The sequence below is a fragment of the Caloenas nicobarica genome, chromosome 8 (assembly GCF_036013445.1).
Source record: "Caloenas nicobarica isolate bCalNic1 chromosome 8, bCalNic1.hap1, whole genome shotgun sequence".
NCBI classification, from domain to species: domain Eukaryota; kingdom Metazoa; phylum Chordata; class Aves; order Columbiformes; family Columbidae; genus Caloenas; species Caloenas nicobarica.
The window spans coordinates 5,221,540-5,243,841 of NC_088252.1; the positions used below are offsets into that span (position 1 = coordinate 5,221,540).

General features: G+C 46.8%; 1 protein-coding gene across 4 annotated transcripts; it reads right to left on the bottom strand.

Moving 5' to 3' along the window:
- Positions 1–248: 248 nt before the first annotated feature.
- SAP130 (Sin3A associated protein 130) lies at positions 249–20,974 on the bottom strand. 4 transcript variants are annotated; one of them, XM_065639809.1, is made up of 21 exons: positions 20,909–20,974; positions 20,029–20,146; positions 19,208–19,443; positions 18,437–18,595; positions 17,199–17,310; positions 15,612–15,736; positions 14,622–14,746; positions 13,901–14,051; positions 13,589–13,679; positions 13,202–13,306; positions 11,995–12,136; positions 11,610–11,731; positions 8,674–8,976; positions 7,510–7,678; positions 6,173–6,277; positions 5,127–5,488; positions 3,603–3,851; positions 3,183–3,308; positions 2,179–2,282; positions 1,378–1,491; positions 249–1,191 (listed from the first exon to the last, which is right to left on the bottom strand). In XM_065639809.1, exons 2-21 carry the CDS (start codon positions 20,138–20,140, stop codon positions 1,033–1,035), a joined length of 3,171 nt encoding a protein of 1,056 aa, XP_065495881.1. In that variant the 5' UTR covers positions 20,141–20,146; positions 20,909–20,974; the 3' UTR covers positions 249–1,032. The 4 variants fall into 4 exon arrangements, with proteins under 4 accessions (XP_065495881.1, XP_065495879.1, XP_065495880.1 ...); XM_065639807.1 differs by having other exon boundaries at positions 7,510–7,681; XM_065639808.1 differs by lacking the exon at positions 20,909–20,974 and adding an exon at positions 20,710–20,771 and having other exon boundaries at positions 7,510–7,681.
- Positions 20,975–22,302: the final 1,328 nt, after the last annotated feature.

A 22,302-nucleotide genomic window follows, 5' to 3' on the forward strand; every position in this document is an offset into this window, starting at 1 on the left:
TGATCAGGAGGCTAAAAATGAACTGATTTGGCAGCCTTTATAAAAAAATTGAGGTTAAATGCACAGGCGGACAATCCATATTGCATCTGCAGGAGCTGGAAGGTGAATTGTTACCCTTCCTCCACAGCACAAGAGGCTGGCCGCTTCCCAACAGTGTTTCTTCTCCCCAAAATGCTTCTTTCAAGGCTTTAACTCAAGTTTACACCTTGAATGGTCTCACTAGTATAAAGTTATACAAACTGCTCACATACAAAAACCTCCAAATCCTTTATTAATGTTTTCAGGATGTATGTGGTACATACAATTAACATAACACCAGCTACAGGAAGTCCTCTGTTTCAAGAGGTTCTTCAGAACAAGGATCCCAGAGCACCAACATGGACACACACACACAGACACTACAAAATCACTTTGAAATGACCTCCCACCCCACCTTTTTCCTTTTTTTCCTCCTTTTTTTTCTTTTTTTTTTTTTTTTTTTGAATTGACAGCTAGGACTTCCAAGCCATTGGAGATGTGACTGTGGCAGATCTCGGTGCAGTGGCACTGGTTTGAGAAGGCTACTTCAGACACTGGAAAGTCAGAAGAACAACAACTGAGCGGGGTAACTGAAACTTGGGTGACATCTGGGTCGGTACCTGCACGTCGGCCTCCCGGTGTCCCCGCAGAACCTGCTCCTGCGTGACAGGCGTGTACACGTCTCATGTGCATTCACCCCTAAGCTGCAGAATGGAAGGAGAGCAGAATCCACCTTGTGCTGCATCACTAGTTCCCATTAGTAGGCACTGACACATCAGGAGGGTTATACAAATGGGACTGGAAAAGACTTGAAAAAGGGATGAGCCTGAGAGAAATCTGTGTTCATTATGACAGATCAGCGACAATCCCTTCCGGTCACCAGGCTTCACGTGTCCATCTGTTGCCATCTGTTCCCTAAACTCATCCTTTTTATTCAGATGCTCTGCTTAAAAATAAACCCAAACTACAAAAAGGTTCCACTCGGTTCTGTACACGTTCTCTGTTATTCTGGCTTTAGACCTTCTCCTTTCGCTTTAATTTGGATACTTTCTTGACAGTTCCATTCTTGTTTAGGAGCTTCAAAACACGATCCTTGTGATCCAAAACCTTTAGCATGGAGTCTCGAGCCTCATTGATTTGATCCATCACAAGTTTACATCTCTGCATGTTCCCCTGAAATGAAACGCTCTAGTCATTAACAGGAGAACTGGACTGTACCTTTTTGCAACACCACTTGTAACTGATGACACTGAAACACAGGAATTGTACCTACCTGGGGTTTTTTAAGCTCGCTTTAGCTCTTACTGCAGGAGGGTATTTTGCAATGACGGTTAAAGCAGCTCTGCCACAGGGACCTACCTGTATCAGTTCGTTGATTCGGTGCAAGTCGTCATCGGTCGCTGCCTTTTTCTTGGGGATGAGCCCCTCCTGCAGCGCGGTCAGTCTCTCGTACACATCGTGCTCCAGGTTCGTCTAAAAGACATCAGCACTTCCTGAGAAGGTTCAGCGCCAGGCCAGAGAACGTTCGCCCGCATTACGAAAGCTACACAGAGAAGATGATAATCTGTTCCCCTCTCAGCTGCTCATGTTAGTGATTCAGAAGATGGAGCCTCTGACATAAGAGTGTGGCACTACCATTCTCACTAACATCCTATTTACAGGATTGCTCCACTTCTGAATAAACATGGATCCTAACCAGAACTGTTTCCCCTATTTCTCACAATACTATTCCAGGAATGCAGAGGTTTTGGGGAGTTTGGTGCTAGAATGCAGAGCACCTACCTCACCCCCAACCTGAAACAGAAGCATCCAGGAATGTGGATCAGTGCTGCCTCCTCAGATCAGCCGCACCATCCCAAACAGACGCTTCTTCAGACCTGTGCATCAGCAGGAGGGAGTTGCCAATTTTGATCATCTGTACAAAATACATCAGCTCTTATGTCTGGATCAAAACCAACACTCCAAGTTTCCAAGCCACTTACGCCACATTCCTGAGAAAGGGGAAAGCACGTCCCACTCCCTTTGGGCGCTACACACCAGCTCCTTTACAGCAACCCAACAGCAGATGACCATGTACTGAATTTGTAAAAACATCCTCCTGTCTCACACAATGCCTTGTTCCCCCACGTCGTAGGAAGCTGCCAAGCCCCATTCACCTACCAGCTGCAGGAGCTGAGCGGCGCAGAGATGGACCTTCCACCCTTGTGCGCGACAGGATACGCCCTTCTGGTTGGCAATCTCCTGCAGCATGGCTTTCTTCTCTTCTGTCACCGGGAAATACAAATACATGTTATTCCAACTTCAGGAGTTCGCCAGGCCTTGCTTCTCTAACAAAAACGTTAACCCAACTCTTGCCCTCCATACTTCCTAATAAACGAGAATAAATCAAAATGTTGCACAGACAGGAAAATGCCTGCCCGTCTGCCACCTATCTGACCACTGCGCTTGCTTACTAACAGGTTATCTGTATTTCCAGAAAAATTGTATTATATCCCATTTTTCCCCCTTTAAGAATGTAGTGCTCAGTGTTTCAACACCCTGCATGAAAAAGGGTCCATCCTTTACCACTGACATACACATCTACTCCCTCGTTGATGTATTTACACAGCTGCAAAAATCCAACCTTCTTAAAAATTCTAAGATATTAGCTAAAAAGCCTAAAACCCAGTCTTTGATCTCTGTTTTCCTCAGAAAAAAAAAATCCTTAAAAGTCCATTTGTTAGTTGACAAGAGTAGTTAGGCCGAATCAAAAACGTTTTTGACTTAATCTGCAAGTTTGTTAGGTAGTAAGAAAACATGAAAACTAAACAGTAGCATATCACTTCTTTAAGGACTGCGTTCTTCAGTAAGTTCCTATCACTGTACATAAATACATTTCTCAACAACTATATTCTTTTTTCTTTTACAAAATGACAGCCAACTCTCTGTAATGTCCTTCCCTCCTTCTGTGTCTGGAGAGCAGAAGAGATTTAGGCAACATGTAGCTAATGAAAGCCATTAGCTTGCTTGATCAAGCCTTGTTTTCCACACTGCCATCAAAACTTTTTTGTGGGACTGCTGATTGACACCAGGCGGCTACAAATGCTGCCCGAACACCCTGCCCAGGGATGCTGAAGTGGTTTATCCCAGGAGAATGAAACTCAAACTGCGAGCAGCAGACGGACCTTTCACCCGGACGTCGCTGTATCTCTGGAAATGGTGGTAAGCGGCTTTCCAAGGGTTGCGGTAATGACGGAGCAATGTGATAGGCGGCCTGGGACGCACAGGGACGTATCTGACACCTTCTTCATCTAGAAAAGGATCCAGGGAGAACTCTATTATCATCGTTCAGTAGGTGAAAGTAGATTGGTGTGACACAAGATCTCCAGCAGATCGGTGAGCACTACCTCATACAAAATGATGCTCTGTCAGGAAAAGTCATTTCCCCTGAACGTCACTATACAGAAAGTGCTGAGGCACTGATACTTGGATTCTGTATTATTTATATTTTCAAAGTGGGAGAATGACAGACCATCTTCTCTGAGAAACCAAAGGAAGTGAAAATACAGACATTCAAACATGAAAAAAAGACAGAGGTAAATTACCTATATACTCCTTTGGAGGAGACTTGCGCTTCTCTGCCTTCACCAGCAAACTTTTGGCAGTGGATTTCTCATCATCAGTGCTGTTTGTTTCCATCATATCCCCTTCCTCCGTGGAGATGACATGCTGCTGCTTACGGGGCTTCTTCCTCGGGGAGGCACCGGGTGGCAAATCACTTGGAGGCATCGAGAGGTTGTTGGCCAGCAACGCCAGAGACGGAGACACAGTACTTGTTGTCAAAGGGGGGACTGCTGAGAGGAAGGGAGAGGAAGAAAACCCAGACCATCAGCAGGGTAAAGGTAACACACTGGCCTTGTTTGAACACTGCCTCCAACCACAGTTGCTGTTTCAGCACATTGTGAGGAGCATGGACACTGCATTGTACGTGCGCTTCAGCCCCACGTGTGTAAAGGCCTGATATTAAGCCAGCAGCAATTGCTTGGACAAGCCTATACCCTTAGATTTGTAATGCCTCAGGTAGAAGAGCATAAAGAACGAGAGCAGAGACAACTGTCCCTCAGTTCCTTCATATTCTAAGCTTATGTTAGTTGAATGCTACAGAAAGGAATCCACGCCGTATTACTAAAAAAAAAAAAAAAAAAAAAGACAGACATCTTTTTATGTTCTGCACTAGTCACCACCTGTGACGTTGGGCAGCACAGCAGCAGGTGGTTTGGGGAACACTCCTTGACAATTGGAGGGAAAAGCTCCATCAGCCGTGACTCAGACTGCAACAAAAGGTTTCTGGGATGAGATCTCTTGACAATTTGACGTACCCACAATTGTCCGTAAGAGACAAAAGAACCCTGAAGAGCCTAATTCTGTCTGTCCGTGCACCAGAGACATCTGTAGCAAGGAGCTTCCTCCATCACAGGACAACATACAGCTTTAAGGAGAGCGATAAAACCAACAACTAAACCAGAACTCGGATACTCAGAATGCAGGGTGCATTCCTACCATTTTGCCACCGTATAGTGCCTGAGCTGACATCCATTAGGATCTGAATTTTACTGATCAAGCCATCTGATAGCAATTACGGGCCAAACAGGATAAGGCAGGCAATATAATGAATATTTCTAAAAGTACTAGAGAAAAGTATCCATGAATCACAGGAAGGCCCTGTGAAGTCCTACTCTGGTCACTAATTCTTCTCATACAAGGAAGGCCTGTGCACCTGAACAGTAGGACTTGTCAGAAAACCACAATTAACTGTACTGACTCATAATATATTGGTACTGCTGCTGAGCGTGTGTGTTTTAAGCAAGGAATTCACGCAGCCTCTTTGGAGTTGGATCATTTGAACATGGACAACGCAGTCTCAGTAACAGGTGATTTCACAGGAGATTAGGGAGAAGGCAAAGAAGAACTTTATGAGTAACGAGGCATATGGGAAGCTTTTGACTGGTGTCCTGTGCTACCACGAAAGAGATGCGATTTCATTTTCAGGACGGAAGTGTTGAAATCCTCCTAATTTCTCCACTGTCTCAACAACAAAGGAAGCAACCTGATGATTAACCACCACCTACCAGATACCGGCCGCATGATGTCCATGGGCTCCACTTCCTCTTTGATTTTGATCTCTGGTACGGCAGGACCCAGCACAGCTGACAGGGCACCGCTCATGGTTGATGATGGAGCGGGTGCTGCCACGATGGCGGTGGATGTCGGTGGAGCGGCCGGGACGGCTCCCGGCATGGTGGACAGAGCTGCGGCGGGCTGCGAAGTGGGACTGGCTGCTGCGATGATGGTTGGAATGGCGGAGGGGGGCTGCTGGGAGGTGGGGGGCACCGCGATGGTGGGCTGCTCGCCACCTTGGTTCGACACTGCCTCCATCGACACCGTGACTGGCGTGGCCATGGACACATGGATTTCAGGTTTTGGCTTGGCACTGTAGCATAAAAATAAAAAGAGAGCAAAATAAACTGAACTGCATCTCAGTCGTGACCACCCAGCACAAAGGGAGTAAGCCGAGCTGAGCTGGATACAGAATATCCAGTTTTTCCTGCACTTGCAAGAAACACCTGGCTCAGTAACAACAGGAGGAGGTGTCATCTCCGCTACATTTCCTCCTCCACGCCCTTTCTAATCCTTTGTATTTATTATATATATTTTCTTCCACTCACTGGAGCAAGCGAATCTCACGACTAATTCCAGGTAACTTCAAAATACTTGTAAAAGGAGCAGGACAGTTTCACACCGCAGACAAGAGCAAGTTTTACCCAGGGCTGTACTGTCCCCCATCCTCTGTTTGCAAGAGCTGCCATTACGGATAATAGTTATAAAACAATGAATTGTAAAGCCACTGAACTCAACTGAAGTGGGGTAAAAGCTCTATTTTCAGCATTCTTTTTCAAGCGTTACAGAAAAAAAAGCTTTGTGGCCCATCCCTTACAGCAGCAGAGAGGTTTTTGTTTCTAGTGAAAGCTCATCACCACATATTTTTAAAGACGAGTGCCTTGGCTTCACAACAGCAAAACTAGTCAAGTCTGTTCAAAGTCATCACACTGACAAATTCAAAATAGATTAAGTTTGAAACTATTATGATGCAGTTGGTTGTTTCTCAAAGTCTTACCCAGCAGGCCTCGGTGATCCAGATGTGCTCCGCATCGCGCTCTCGACACGTGTGCTGGCTACTTCAGGCGGCTGAGGTGGAATTAAGCTTTTCCGGACCGCCAGCCTGTGAGAAACAGACAGATCTGAGATTCCCACCTCCCTGATGCAAAGACAAAAACCACCGAGAGTAAAGGAATCTTGCCCAAAGCAGGACAGGAGTTACAGCTGTGTCACTGCACTCTGTCTACAGTATAACCGATCTGCTACAGAAAGAGTCTCATTTTACTTTTCAAATTAGGTTACGTTTTGTTTTCTTTAAAGATAAAAGATTAGTTGCTCTGGCCTGGCCTCACCCCCATTTAGGGCTTCATCCTGCCAGTGAGAGCATCTCGCTGAGACTGCCAGGCTCCAAGCGGGGACAAAGGAGGGCTGGCCATGCCACTGTCCTCACTGCTATTTCGAGACTGAGCAAATCATCTGGAACTAAACAGTGTCAGACAGGCATCCGCTTCGTTTAGCTGGACCGGACTGTGTCAAAGCACGACTCCAAGACCTCAAGCCCTGAATGTGGATGCTGGGCAGCACAGGGCTGGGTACGGAAAAGTATTTTAGAGACTGTTCAGTCTCCTGTGGGGCTGCAAGTCAAATTGTTGTCCAAAATAACCAGCCTCTAATTCTTTAGTGATTTACCTCTGTTTCTTTCATTTCTGTTTCAGTTTTACAGCCTGCAGCTTCTCTGCCTTAAAAAAGGTTTCCACCCAAATAAAAAAAATAAGCAATTTTAGTCTCATAGGACATATCAAGTCCAAATGCTTTCAGTCGTTAGTCAGGAGGAAATGCATTGTTAATTCTAAAGCTGTCTCCCGCCTCTTTATTTAGGCATTTAAAATTAGACAGACAACATAAAATAATTTAAGAGTTTAAGTTACTCCCTCCCTTTTCCCTAATCAGATTTCACAGCAGGGTACTAATCCTATCCTTTCTACTCATCCACATATTCTTCCAAGAAAAGCACTGAAGACAAAGCACAGAATTCTAATTTTAGTAGATTATGAACTCTCTGTTTTTACTGCACTAAGCAAGAAAGCCTCAAATCCGCTTTCCCTCAAAAGGTCATTTTCAAGAGCTAGGAGACAAACTGTCCTTTTCTCAATTTATTACTGACAGTAAGAGGAAACTGTATGCTACCCTGTAGAAGGAAAAGAAATGTGCTCCACAGATCAGCAGGTTACTCATGACCACTGCTGACTGAATAATTTGCTACAGAACTTTTCTCATCTTCACTGCAATGACTCCATTTAGCCAGGCTGGATTGCACAGAAGTGTCACTCGCGTGTCACGGTCGCTCCTACTCACCCATCCGTGGTTGGTTTCTTCCGGAGGATGCTCGGGCGTGGGGAAGAGCCCTGGGCCGGCGCGCTGGCGCTCTGGCTGTGGGTTTGCACAACTGTGGTTGCCGCAGAAGCCGTGTTGAATGTGTTGCTAATAGGATTGGCTACAATGGTGGCTCCGTCTGCCAAGACCACTGCTGGGGAGGATGGACATGGACATGGCAGAGAGAAGAGAAGATACAGAGAAGAAAAAGCAGTGGTTACTTAAGGAAATCTGTTGACAAAGCAGGTGTTTGCAGAGCACATGTTGTTTGTGCTCCCTTCATTGCCCCAATCTTTCCCCGTGGTGCTTTCCGAATATTTTGTAAGCAACACCTTTGCTAGAAGCGATCTGATCACTGGACCTTGCGCAGGGAAGATGGAAACTACCTCCCACCTAACAACTGCTGCTAGGGAAATAACCTTTTCCAGAAGAAATGGAAAACGCAGAAGTCACTAGGGAGATCACCAACACAACTGGGTCAACAGAGTAACACTCCTGGTAGGGTCCGTGTGGCAGCACATGCCACTTGTAAGTAAGCACCATCAGCTGTGTTTATGTTCTGATCTTCAGCCAAAGCCTGTTTGGCCGACTAACTGGTGCAGAGCGTTTAGACAGTCAGGCAGTCACTGGGCAACACGCCTGCCAGATTTGCAACCGCATATTATCTTGGTTGCCATATCCCATTTCTTCAGTAAGTTGTTGAGGTTTCATCGGACCAACCATTTTTAATGAAAGATGGTTTCTATCATAGTCCAAGACCAGGTTACCAACTGCTGAAGGTACCTGGCCATGTTTTAATTGCTACTGCGATCTAATGCGTAGCTGGAACGGTCTGGAGAACATCATTTACTTGTAAATGGTTTTTCCCCTCAAGGCCTTACTGAAGAGAGTGGTTTAAGCTCTGGCACTATCAGTGTTTTCCACTGAAGTGATCCATTCAAGGCCACCCACGTGCTCCACCTGGTGTGCTTAAAAATAATAAATTAAGAAACAGGGAAAAAAATCTTTGCTGTGAGAAGATGAGTATGAATGTGTTTACTGTCCACTACTGGACCACAGAGACAAGATCATTAGAGTAAAAGAAAGAAAACAAGAAGCTTAGTTGGTCTGAGAGGGCCCAATGTGGACTCTGCTGGTCGCTCCCACCTGAAGTCTTGGCGTCCGCCTGTGGCTGCTGAGTGCCGATTGGTGCCGGCTGCAGACCCTGCGTGCCAATTGGTGCAGCGGGGTGGAGCCCCTGTGTCCCGATTGGTGCTGGCTGGATGCCCTGGGCGCTGATTGGTGCTGGCTGGATCCCCTGCGCGCTGATTGGTGCCGGCTGGATGCCCTGGATGTGGCGGGCGTGGGAGGCGTCCACGGTCATCAGCTGCATGGGGTTGAGGTGGACAGTGGAGGCCACTCCGACTCCAGTCTGGGCCGTGATGGCCGAGTTGGGCGCCTGGGCTGAAACTGGGAGCAGCGACACAGACACCCGGTCAGGCCCACCCAGCACCTCACGCTCGAATGCTTTCAGAGGCTCGTTTGCTTTGGAAAATTGATTTGCCAGCCTGCTTGTTGCAGTAGGAAACCTGAGAGCGGAGGGGCCAGATTGTCTGCCAGAAGAATTAAACATTACTACGTCCATTCCATTTTCTCTTTCAAATTGCAACAAGAGAGAAAAGATAATGTTTAACTCTACTTTAAGACTCGAATTACATTTCTGTCCCCAGCCTCTGGTCTCAGAAAGCCATGCGCTATTTTGTTCACTATCTTATTTTATGATAGTTGCAAGTACCAACACTTGGCATTTTCCCCTGCTTTAAAAACAGAACAAAAACCCCACCAAATCAAACCACCAAACAAAAAAAAAAGCCACACACAAAAGACCCCACAAAACAACAGAAGCCTAATTCATTTCTTTTCAAAACCAGTACTTCCACAGAGCTTATCATTACATCAACTAAAAACCTCCCACCCTTTGACTGTACAAAACCAAGCAGAGAAAGCAGAGACTCAAGTGTATCTTAAAACAGGGCTTGCTTACTTCCTTATCCCCTTTCCCCAGCCACATAACCATTAAAAAAATGGTTCCTTAGCATAGGTGGACAAAGTATTCTGAAGTTGAGCACTATGTTATCTGGCTCAGAACAGGGCTTGCAGTTATAGGCTGGATCCCACAGCTTGAATGAACACGAAATCTTTTTGTGGCAGAACAATGTTCCCAAAGAAGCACCTGCTCTAAACAGTTCAAGTGATTTATTTGAATTTACAGCTCTAAGTGACCACGATTCCATCCTTCCAGATCCACTATATGGCGTATGACACTTCTCCCGGGCAGCGCTTCACCATGCTGTCAGAGCACCTGCAGTCCTGGATCCCCAGATCTCCCATCTTTACAGAACTGCCACCATTTCCGCAGCCACACACACAGCACAAGTGCGAACTTGCCAACAACGGACTCGCTTGCTAACAATGGAGAGTCCTCTCATCGCGGAACAAGCTGGTTTTGTCATTGTCACAGGACTTCCATCAAGTTCTTGTGCTGACAAGACACTCTATAAACAGCTTTCAAAAACCTGAAATCCATCACCAGGTCTCTGATAATGGCTCCTGTATAAAGTACAGCACATTGATTCTCTTAGTGGAACATCCTGTGCGAAACACTCTTGTCACAGAACTTTCTATCCAACAAAATCCTTTTGGGAGATGATATAAAACGCAAGCAGCATTTGGAAAGCCAAAGCCAACATTCTTCCTCAAAATTCTGCATTAACTCTCCTTATCTCAGTGATCGTTAAAAAGTCTCCTCTGTGATTTCACTTGAGCGCTCACCTGGCTGTGCTCAGCAAAGGTGTGTGTCCCTCCGGACACCCTGAACCCTCTGCTTTAGTTGCCACCAGTTACTGCCATAATTAGTACCTTCAACTGATGCTTCAAGTCAATTTAACAAGCAAAAAGTCTGTGTCAATGAGCTCCTGCTGAAGAACCTGTATCTGCTTTTTTAAAAGTTAGCATTAGGCTACCATCACCCCAAAATACCACCAAAGCTGGAACTCCTGGCCGCTGGCAGGCACGTTCTACCAGGAGCTCTGTAACCACAGCAGCCAACACCAAGTGCCTCCACTTGCCTGCACATTTTTCTTTAAAACCTCCAGCCAAAGTGCAGGAAGGTAGGAAAGAAGGTCACTCATCCCTTTTGCAAGTCATTTCATCATCCTGAAGCCCACCTCAAATCCTGACGTGACTTATAGTCAAGACTTGCAACTTTTCACTGGCGTTTTGATGACAGAAAGAACCGGCCCCAGTAACTCATCAATGCCCTGTACAGACCTTCCCATCCAGCAAAATGGGCTTTGCCACCTCCGAGTCCTTCCCAATTCCCTCAATCCCGCTCAAGGGTAACATGCTGCCAGCAGATGCAGATATTCCATGAAAATCCAAATCACGCACCTCCCTACAGTTTGGACTGTGGAAATCATCACATTATAGAGAACAGTCCTCAACCCCTCAGTGAGGTAAGAGTGCTCCACATTTTGTCACAGAATGACGTAAGTTTGGCTTGACTACATGGGCTTACATTACACGTCATTTTTTGACTGTGCAAATTACTGTAATGGTTCAAACACATTAATTGCTCCATTCTTTTAAACAAAACACTAATACAAAAGTGTGCAATGCAGCCTATTTTTTCCATTTTGGGTTCAGGTTTCTCTCTTGAACTCTACACTCGTGGCAAGAGATTAAAAGGGGTTTCTCAGAACACCAAGGAGTGAAGATGCATCAAAGAGATGCTTTAGTTTGAAGGAGTTTAACTGATTTGATTTGTAGAATTAAAAATGTTTACTTAGAGAGATGCAAACCCTTGGATATCGAATGTGAAACTCCTGAGGAAACTGTTATTAGCTGTATTTAACAGGCCTCTGAAGTAGTTCAATACCCCTTGTCCTCGAGTTTTCCCCTTAGGCAACAAGTCAAACACTTTTTGTGACAAATTGTCGCAATCAAACATAAAAGCCCCCTAGCGTCTCCCATCACTAAAGCTCATACACGAGCTGACAACCGAACAAAGGGTCCAAGTCAGCTTGTCCCAACGCTGGTCCTACCTGGATACTGGCGAATGGTGGACACGGAGCTGGTGATGGGGGTGTAGGTGTGCGCGGTCAGAGGGTAGGCAGAGGGTGGGTACGTTGGTAAGAAATACTGGAACTGCACAGGCACCGACTGCCTACAGGCATCAGAGAGAGCAAGTATTACACACACATCATTTCAACAGCTCATCTTCAACCCTGCCTTCGGGCCAGTCCCTGAGTGTTGTAACCTCATCCGTCACAAGCTATCAAGTATCTCAACTATCATTAGTTCAAAACGAGCCAATCCCCCACCCCAGATTTTTAAAACATTATTTCCAGCACAGCAGGTCCTAGAAAAGCGGCAAGGTGCTCAAAACCTGCTCACACACTCTCATTCACAGAGCTGTTATTTCCCCACCTGTTGTCATTTCTGGTTTCCATTGCTACTGGGTTTGGAGACGCCCGGTGACTGGAGAGGGGGATGAGATTACTCCTCTCTGCTGTGTAGTCAGACTGGATCCGGGGGGAAGTATGTGTGATTTGCTGAGGAACCACTTTAGCTGTGTAAGGACAAACATGTCATCAGTTGACAGTCAAAGGAAAAGTTTGTAAACACAGCAAAGGTTAATTCTCCAGGGAAAAACCCCAGTACTACTCCTTTCCCCCTCAACCCAAAAAAAAAAAACCATCTCACCCCCAGATTATTTCCTATCCACAGTGATAATAGGTTTCCTCAATAGGCAAAAAAACCAAGGGAAACAAAGCATTTTTTTATCAATTTATACCAGAATAGATGGATAGTACAAATGCATATATAAATTATACTTGCTAACAAAGTTAGTCCAGTGCTAAAACGAACTTAATTTTTTTCTTTTTAGGATCAGCCCAATCCTTTCTACTGTCATGAACTTATTTTTCCAAGTTTTCAAAGCAGAATTTGACAGAGATCAAGAGAAACAAGATCAAGGCAGACAAGTATACATAGGCAGAGGCCAAGAAACGAAAACACCCACAAAAGCTTTACGGGAAACACTGATGTATGGAGACATAACTTCACTCCCTGGAAATTTATGGTGGGGAAAGATATTACAAGATCTCAAAAGAACAAGGAGGTCAGTAGGAAAACATATGAACAAAAGAAAACTTATGCAGTTCTGTAGGAAGCATCTCAGGTTCCACATAGAGGCAAATAAAGTTCCCACCTTTAGAGCTTAGTGTTTTACCTCCAAATGAACGCACTGATCAAGCTCGACCAAGCTATGCCTAAGGCCTCAAGAAGCATGAGAAGGAACTTGCAAAATGACCTCTGAAAGCTATATTCTATCACCAAGCAGTTACAGCTTCTAATACATACAAAGCAGGTTCTAAAACGCCCAAAGGCCCAAGTTTGTCTAAAAATTCAATTGAGTAGTTAACGTGCCATTTTATTACTTATTCCTCCTAGAACACCTTTTTTTCCTGGCATTAAAAAAAGTGACGCCACAGCAGACCTGTTAATTGGTTTCTCCCAGCTTGAACTGATTTTCTTCCCCTCCTTAATTTGCTAACATGCACAAACAGTGCTAGAATAAACAGAAAAACTGAAGCATCAGTTACATACTCTTCCTGAAACTGAAATCACTCACCAACTGGGATGTTTGAGGTCGTGACAGCTGTAGCATGAGAAGAATGGGAAGGCATTGTCATGGTGACAATGGTGCTTGTAGGCGCTTGGGTGTGAGACACAGAACCTAGAGAAAAAAAACCAAACAAGATCTTTCTACGGAGCCATATCATACCAGTGTATCTATATCCAAATAAAGACAGCAAAAATCTCAAGCCAAACCACCGCCCTGAAGAACCCAGTAATTTTTCTCCTGAAGTCTGCTCATGCACTTCCAAATGCACTCTCTACCATAAACAAAGAATTGAACAAAATTGAAGAGGCTCCATCCTCAAGGAGGAAAAAAACCAAAAAGCAACAACAAACCCAGACCCCACCACCCTCCCACAGTAGCGTTAGGAACACTCACCAGCCGTGGTTGCTGAAGCGATGGTATTTGTTGCCAAAATAGGTGCCACCGTTGCTGCTGCGACTGGAGTACCAGTACTGAAAATGGTTTTCTATGAAAATAAAACCAGGAAGTTAAAAGATTAGTACATTTAAAATATATACTTAGTATGGAATCATCTTGCATTGACTGTAAGGAACATTAATTTTTAACCTAATACTAACTCTTTTCCCAAATCTAATCCTAGCCCTCAAAATATAAACTAAAGAGATGTCAGAAGAAGCAAGAAGGGTTTTTTTGTTCATTTGTTTTTTTAAATTTCCTGCAGTTTACCTGAGCCATAGTGTGGAGCTGTGGCTTTTGTGTTCCTATAGCTGGGTGAGACGGTAGCGTGATCCGAGTAGCTGTGTCCCTCGGCTGGGCAGGCCGCTGAATGCTAATCGCTGCAGAAGGCGGGTGCTGCTGGATAGACAGGGTGGGTCGACTGGAGAGAGAAAAAGAAAAATAATAAAAACCATGTGGGGAATAAATATGAAAGGTAAAATTCAGGGACACACATCAGGCCTTGGTCTCTGCCTCTGTGAAAGCAGCACCACTATCAAATATATGGTAAAGCTGCGTAAAAAATTTGAACTACACTGTGCTGTCCTCATCCACCCTACACACTCAACTAAGATGGCAGATATATCAATAACTCCTATACGTTCATAAAAGAGACTACCAGAGATGCTTTTCAATATTCATGTGCCGTTTTTCTCTGTGTCTTCACAAAAAAGATGGGCCAAATTAGCTAAAAGTTCCTGCAACAGGAACTCTGCCTTCCAGGAAGCAGCACTTCGAAACTGATTCATTAAGGTGCTTCCTTCTCTGAACCCAGAGCAACACTTCACATTTATAGTCATTTTTATTCACAGAACTGAAAGTATTTCCATTGCGTAAGCATTACATCATCCCACACCTAGAGGATTCTCAGCTCTGGACGATTAACACGTGTGTTTCCTCTCTCTGCAGCCCCTGTGAAGTCAGAGCACCGTGGATTTCAAAGCCCCTTTACCTGAGGGTTGACTCTGCAGCATGTGCTGCTGTCGTAGTTATAACAGGGGACTGAGCTCTTGTGGCCGAGACAGTTGCCACCACAGCAGGAGGAATAGTGCTCGAAGTTGTCACTGGAGGACGAGACTGTAAAAACGAGTCAAAGAGAGACACAATTTCAGAAAAGAAATTCTGCTGTTTAGAGAATAACTAGGAATTACTCGGTCAAAACTGGTTTTCCTACACCTTATCACTAAGTTTTGGCATTGTAAGACATTTTGAGTCTTTCTGAACTAATCTGAAAGCTGCCAAGCAGATCTGTCCTGGTTTTCAAAGCACATTCATCACAGGAGTTGGAAACCAACAAAGTTAACAAGACCAGATCGCTTGAAGGTCTTTAGGGAAAAAAAAAAAAAAAAAAAGGTCAGTTCCCTTCAAAACAAAAAGAAACCCTAATCCAAGTACATACAGGAAGTTAAAGGTGATTGCATTGGGATCCTAGCGGAAAGCACAAAGTAAAGATGTTTAACCCTTTATCCTAACATGGAACATTAGCAGTACTATTGTAGGGAGATGATATCTACAGTCTTCTCATATGTGTATGTGAGCCAAGATACACGGAAGCATATTAAAATGAGATTTTTTTGAATTCTACATAAATGTATACATTTAAGAATAAATCAATAAGAGCATATTGCACCAGACTTTTCAGACTTTAGAACCTGAGTATATCTGAACTAAATCTTCTTCCCAGTTTTTAAGCACTTTGGAGACAGTTAAAAACCCAACTTCTGGCACCAAGTCCACAATGGAAATAAAACCACAAGACTAACGCAACCATTTCACTACTTGCTATTAGAAACTGGTACCCAAGAAGCAGAACTGGAAGAAAGCTGGCAGTAGCCCCAGCCCAGTAAACAGGTAATTAAAGGTTATATATATTTCAAGGAAGTGCCAGGAAAACGTGGAGCCGATAACGAGCGCTGCGCAGAGCTGCCTGGCTGCTACCTGCCTGGATCGGCTGGTGAATGATGTGCTGAACCGCTGGCTGAGCCGTAGCCGCGTTTGGCAACTGGGACGCTGGTCTCAGGACTGTGGTCACTTTAGAACTGGACATCACTGCAGCAGCCGCCGCACCTGGGAAACAAACCAGCATGTTAAACCACCGCACGGCCAAATGGCTCCATCATGAGCACAGACTCTGACCTTAGCTGGTATGTATTTCAGTTTTAACGTATTTCATATGTATTTCAGTTCAGGTGACACTGGTAAGGCTTACAACAAATATACATAAGGTTCACAAAAGTACGTGGGAAAGGACAGGTATTTTAAATAAATTGGCTTTATTCATACTTGTTATTCCCCTATAATAACCTTATACTATTCCTATCCCTAACCTTATACTAATCCTATTCCAAGCTATGGAAGTCAGTAGAAATAATTGCTTGATTACTGGGCTAATGTGTAAATAAGTCACCTGAAACCAACAGTAATCTCACTGTATCTGATGAAGCTCAGAAGCAGGACTACACATGCAGTAGAAGAAAACCCAAACAAAAAACAAAAAACCACAAAGCCTCCCACAATTTGATTAATTTGTCTACTGTTTGGTGCCTCTTTAACATAAGAAATCACTATAGAAGGCAAACAGCCTTGAAATCATTTGATGGACCAGACTGAATAGCTTTTGTAGATGTCCCCAGTTGAAATTATTACCTCAAAAGTTAATATTCAAGCTGAAAGAAAAACAGAAAGAAAGAAAAAGAAAACATGCGCTAAGTGAAAATACAAAGTTTGTGGCAGCTGTCCCACAAGAACCAAGTGAACAACACTTCATTTTACTTCAGCTGCAAATAAAGCTGCACAGTCCTTCCACCTGCTCCAGGAAAAGAAGATTAAGTTTTTGTTCATGCCAATTTATTTTTCTTGAGTGACCAAATAACGTCAAATATAAAAGTAAATGCAAATATAAATGGTACTTTGAATTCAGATCAGTTTAAAGTTGAACTAGAAACATAACCTATAAGCTGCTGAATGTAAAAGTGCAGTCAGAAGCCAGACTGTACTAGGCACAGGGCTTCTTTTAAGGGTTGATCTCCTGCTTTGAAAGCCACAGCAACCAAAACCCTGGGGGACAAGAGCCTGTAGTAACCACTAGCATTTAACTCAAGGGTACTCATGTTAGCATGTACAAAAAAGTACAAATGATCCTGTGACAGGTGGGTACAAGAAAATGCCTCACAACTGCTCAGGTGCCACTGTCATAGCAACACTTGCTACCAAGAACATACGTGACATTTTGCAGCACAAGTCAGTCTATGCCAGTGTACATTTTTTTTCTTGAAAGTGTTCACTGTTCGAACAGCACAGAAGTGCTGGTACCTGCCAGCATTTTAAACGGTGTTGCATGGCCCTGCTCTAAATGGCTGCAGGCAAAATAATTCTTAGAAGGCCAGCAGTCACCTCTTTCTGCCAGCAGTTCTAAGAGTTGAAGCATTAGCTGCGTTAGCAGCGAGAAGAATTTTCGAGGCGAAGGTCAGACACACCTCCCGTGAGAGGCTGCAGACAGAAGGCGGGGATAGCACAGCTACATCCGTACCTCGGGGCAGGTGAGAGGCTCCGATGTGCAGTGGAGGCCCAGGAGCGCTGCTTCTGATGATAGACATCTGCACGTTGGTGGCCATGATGTGATGCAAGTTACTAGGATGCCCCTGCAGAGTTAAAGAAATAACAAAACCCAAAATGAGCTATATGTGCTGTGTTGACAAGAATTAATGGCCACACTAGTACCATATCCAAGTCCCAAAGACAGAAAAGAGAATTTTGTAGAAATACTTGATGTACAAAGGTTGCATGCATTACAAGCTGAGTGGAGAACGAGACAGATGTTTCTACAGGGTAAAGTTACAGAGGCTGCTGATATTGTGTGGGGAAGATGGAGACATTTATTTATGTCACTGATCTAATTTTCTGGTTGGCACATAGGTGATAGGGAGCAGTCACGCCCTTATCAACCGAGAGATGGCCCTTCTGCCCTTACTGACACTCAAGGCACAGATCCACAGCACCTCTCCAGTAAAGTCAGGAGAACAGTGGGAACCTGGCAAATCCTGTGACAAATTAATTCTATTTTCTTATAATTCTGGACTTCCCAGGGATATTAATGAAGATAAACATCCACTGGAACTGCTGCACATCCTTAGCCAGCCGAAGTCAAATCCACCTAAAGGCACTTTACATCAAAACCCTGAGACTTCAGAGGTTTAGTGATGAGTGTTCTGGCAAACTAGTTCCAAATCACAATGACTGGCTCTGCAGTCAAAGTTAGAGTGAAAAAAAAATTTCTAAAACATCATCTACACCTCCCTCCCTCAAATTTTGTCAGTAGTGGTTTAACAAATATATACTGCAAAACCATGAGTTGTTCTCGGGAGAGCTAAAGAACACTGCAGTGATGAATCCCAGCAGTTTGTCTGCACTAGTGACACTGAAAACAGCAGGAGCTTTTAAAGAAAGACTCAGCTGCCTATCAGCTTTTGGATATAGCTCTGCTACCACAGCCTTGCTGTGCTGCATCAGTGGAATAATTACAACAAATTAGAAGCTTTCTAAAGAGCCAGTGATAACTGAGTCTGAGCTTTAATGTGCCAAGCAGAACTGATCTGACAACCAGTGGCCCCTGAATGGGGAAGCCTGCTCTCTCTGCCTTCCCTCCTGCTGCAAGAGCCCACCTCGGTTGTACCAATATTGGCATTGATCTGACCGTGTAGCGAGCTGGAACAGAAGAAAAACAAAACAAAAACAAAAAACCCCAAATGAACAACCCAAACCCCAGACCTGTTGCCCACTGATTGTTGCCACAGGAATTGTTGGAGCCTGCGGTATGTTGCTTTCCATGGTCACAGTAACTTGCCCAGGAACCTTGGTGGGAGCTGAGAGAGTAGAGGGTGGAGCAGGAGCGATGGGCCGGCTGGGCATGGTGGGCTTCAGGGGAGGCTGCAAGAAATACAGAGACACAAATGTTGGAAACTCCAAAGGAGAGCTCAATGTTGAAGCAAAAATTGAATCATTTTGGGGGATCAAAGCCAGGAGAGAAAGTCAGCTTTGCACAAGGATAAGTATGGTTAAGCATTTGGAGAGGAAGGATATTGGTCATTTAGAGCAATTCCATTTTTGTTTGGGACAAAGAAAGGACATCGTAGCCTCTAACATACAGCATGAGCCACAAGTGGAACCTGTCAGGGCTACGGTATTCCCCCACAGAAATTGGGCATTAACAGTTAATTTGATATTCTCATCCACTCCTGCAGAGAAATAGTAAGATTTCAGAAACTGATTGAAATAATTCTTCTCGCAAGAAATAAACCACCCTCCAAAAAAACCCTAAACAAAACCAAACAAAAAACCCACAGCCTAATGCTGTGATACTATTAAGTCCTCAGTGTCCCATATGAAACAGCTAAACGCACGTACAGTTGAGCAGAAGCACACGCAAAAGTTTAAGAAACAAAAGCAGGGAAGTTTTCAGTACACCTGATTATTGTTCAACACTCTAACTTGTAATTAGACCGTATTTTTCCCTCTATGCTTTGTGAATCTCCTCATTACCTTCATAAGTCCATCTGAAAAGGAAAGTGGCACAGCTGGAGTCAAATGCGCTGGCGGTGCTGTCACTGTCACCGGGGCACCGGACTGGACAGGGTGGTGCTGGGTCAGCATCTGAACCTGCGGGTATGGCCGAACAACCACCGGTTCCTGCTTCTCTTCTCGAGGTTGTATGGAGCCACCAGGGCCCACGTGCTCTCTAGGAGCAACTTCTGCGTCGCGACTGGATTCATCGCTCACTAGCAAAAAAAAATAAAATAAAATAAGAAGAGAATTCTGAGGAAAAAGGTAAAACAGGTTAACAAGTTCACATTGGTCACCCACCAGGTCAGAGATGAGATGTTAGAAACAGTCTAAATAAAAGAAATTCACCCTACAACTAAACATTTTTCGGTGATGAAAACCCTTGGAACCCTGGCGCTGTTTCTGTCGGTTCCCCTCAGAACCGATGGCCTTGGAACGCTGCACAACTTGGGGGTCACCTCTAAGAAGTCCATCTAAACACCTTCTTCAAACAAAGACTGACTTTTTCTTTCAATTAAAACTACAACTTTAACTAAGTAAATGCCATAAAGTCCCACATCAAACAGGCAGCATACAAAATTCTTCATTTCATGCGTTATATATCAGAATATCAAGCTGAAAAACAAGTATAACCCCCCTGAAAACGAAGCCACTGCCCCCAGTCACTCGGGTACTCTGTGGAAACCTGTCATCTCGGCAGAGACGGCAGAAACGGCGCCTCCCCCGCTTTTCAGCTGCACCAAACGTCCCCACGCTCATCCATCCCCTCACACGCAGAGGCCGCGCCGGGACCCGCTTACCTGCGGCGGCGGGAGCGATGAGCCCGGCGGAGCCGCTGGTGGGGATGGGCGGCGGCGCTGGTCCCAGGCCGGCGGGCGGTGCGCCCGAGCGGGGGAACTGCTGCGAGCTCATGTCCGCCTGCGGGCACCGGCGGCCGGTACGTTACGTCACGTCACGTCACAACACGTGACGTCACAACACGTCACGCTACCGGCTATTCCCTCCCCCGCCGCTCTGCCCCCGGCGCCGCCTCACGGGAGGCGACGACACCCCCGGCAGGCCCCGCCCCCCGCTCCCGCCCCGCTCATTGGGCGCGGCACTGGCTGCACCGCCAACCCTGCGCCAATGCGGCGCGCCCCCGCCACACCAGCCAATCCAGAGCAAGCTTCTCCAGCCAGTGAGGAGAGACCGTACTAATGACCTCACAGGGCGGCGAGCCAATGGCGGGGACGACAGCGCTGGCCAATGAGGGCCGGCCGTACGGCCCGGGCCCGCCCTGCCGTGCCGCTGTGAGGGGCCGCAGGGCCCGGATGTTCCCGGGAGCGCGGCGGTGCCAGGGCCGCCCCTGCCCGCACCGAGCTTGTCCCGCAGCGCCCGGCCCGGCCCCGCTCGCCTCTGTCCTGTCCCGCCCCCGTCCCTTCCCGCCCTCCCGCCCCGGTCCCGCCGCCGCGCAGGGCCCCGCCCCTCTCCCGTCTTCTCACCACCGCCGCCGCCTCAGCCGCTCGCCCCGCTCCGCTGAGCTGGCCGCTGGGCGTCAGCCGCCCCCCGCCGCCGGGCGTCAGCTACCCCTCGCCGCCACGCACTGAGGCAGCGGCCGCCAACCCCGCCCGCAGCCTTTCCCCGGAGCCGCCCTCAGCCCCCGGAGCGCGGCGGTGCCGGTCGCGCTGCCCGCGGCGTTACCCGTGCCCGAGGCGCCCCGCGGCAGCCGCCACAGAGCCGCCGCCGCCGGAGAACCGAGCTCCGCTTCCGCCGCCGCAGCTGCCAGCGGCGGATTGGCCCCGGTGGGCCCCGCCCACCGCAGCACTCCCCCGCCCCATTGGCTGCGGCAGCGCTCCCCCGGGGCCTTCTGGGAGTTGTAGTCCGCGCGCTCGCCCCGGCGGGCAGAGCTCTCGCGAGAGGCGAGAGGGGCGGTGCCCGGCCTGGGCGCGCGATTGGCCCCCGGCCGCGCGGTCTCCAGGGGAACGCGGTGTGGGCGGGGCCAGCGGGCAGCGGGGAGCCCCGCGAGACTCCGTGTCGCTGCTGCGCGCGGGGAAAGGCGGCTTTGCAAATACAGAGATTGCATCAAAACCAACACCCAACACCCTGCTGTCTCTGGCATGAATAGTCGTTACTCACTGGGACAGACGGCCAAAGTAAAAAACCCCAAATGTTAGTGACAACGCAAGTTGCAACACCGAGATGCCAGCAGCGCAGGGCTGCCTTGTGTTCGGTTGTGCGCACCTCAGAACACCCTGATTTTCCGTGACACCGTTCTCATTTAGGTGCTTTTGTACTGAGGCTCCGAGATGAAGTTGGAGAGACAAGCGTCATTTTCAGAGTTTTAGCAATATTTTAAAACGAAACCAGAAAGAAAACCTTTCAGTTACAGAACCACACTTGAATAATCTCTAAATTTGCCTTGTGAACCCTTCAGGCTTCTGCTGTGAACGCAAAGAGCTGCTGAGGGAGCTCTGGGCAGGGACGGCGGGCAGGTCCCTTCGCAGGGACACAGCTCCAGGGCCACCAGGGCTGGAGACCCGTCCGGTGGCCGGACTGAGGACACTGCCCTCACCCTGGCCAGAGTTACTTTGCTCGGCTGGACTTACAGCGTTATTCTTGCTCAATGTCTCCTGAACGAGACGGGGGTCCCGCTGCCCCACTCCCGTGACTCAGAACCACCACAGCAACACTACGAGACGTTCGGAGGACGGAGCGAGGATCACGCACACGGAGCAGCTGGGGAACGGTACAGGGAGCTGGCACCTTCGGGCTGGGAAAGGGGCAGTTCAGAGAGCTGCGAAATCATAAATGGCACAGAGAAGATGAACAAAGAACAACTGCTGTTTATCTGCTGGGTACTGCTTTCATTTCCCCTCGTGTTTTGTTTACGTGGTAAACAGATGAGCAACTGAAAGACGCTTCGCACAGCGAGACTGAGTCCTGGGGCTTTTTTCAACAGGGTCAGTTGCCACCAGACCAGTTAATGAAAGAAACGACGTTGGTTCCACCTTTGCCGCTGGAACTACCTACATCTCAAACCGAAACTACACAAACGTTCTGGAGAAACCATCGCTCCCCGTTCGCCCTGAGCTTGC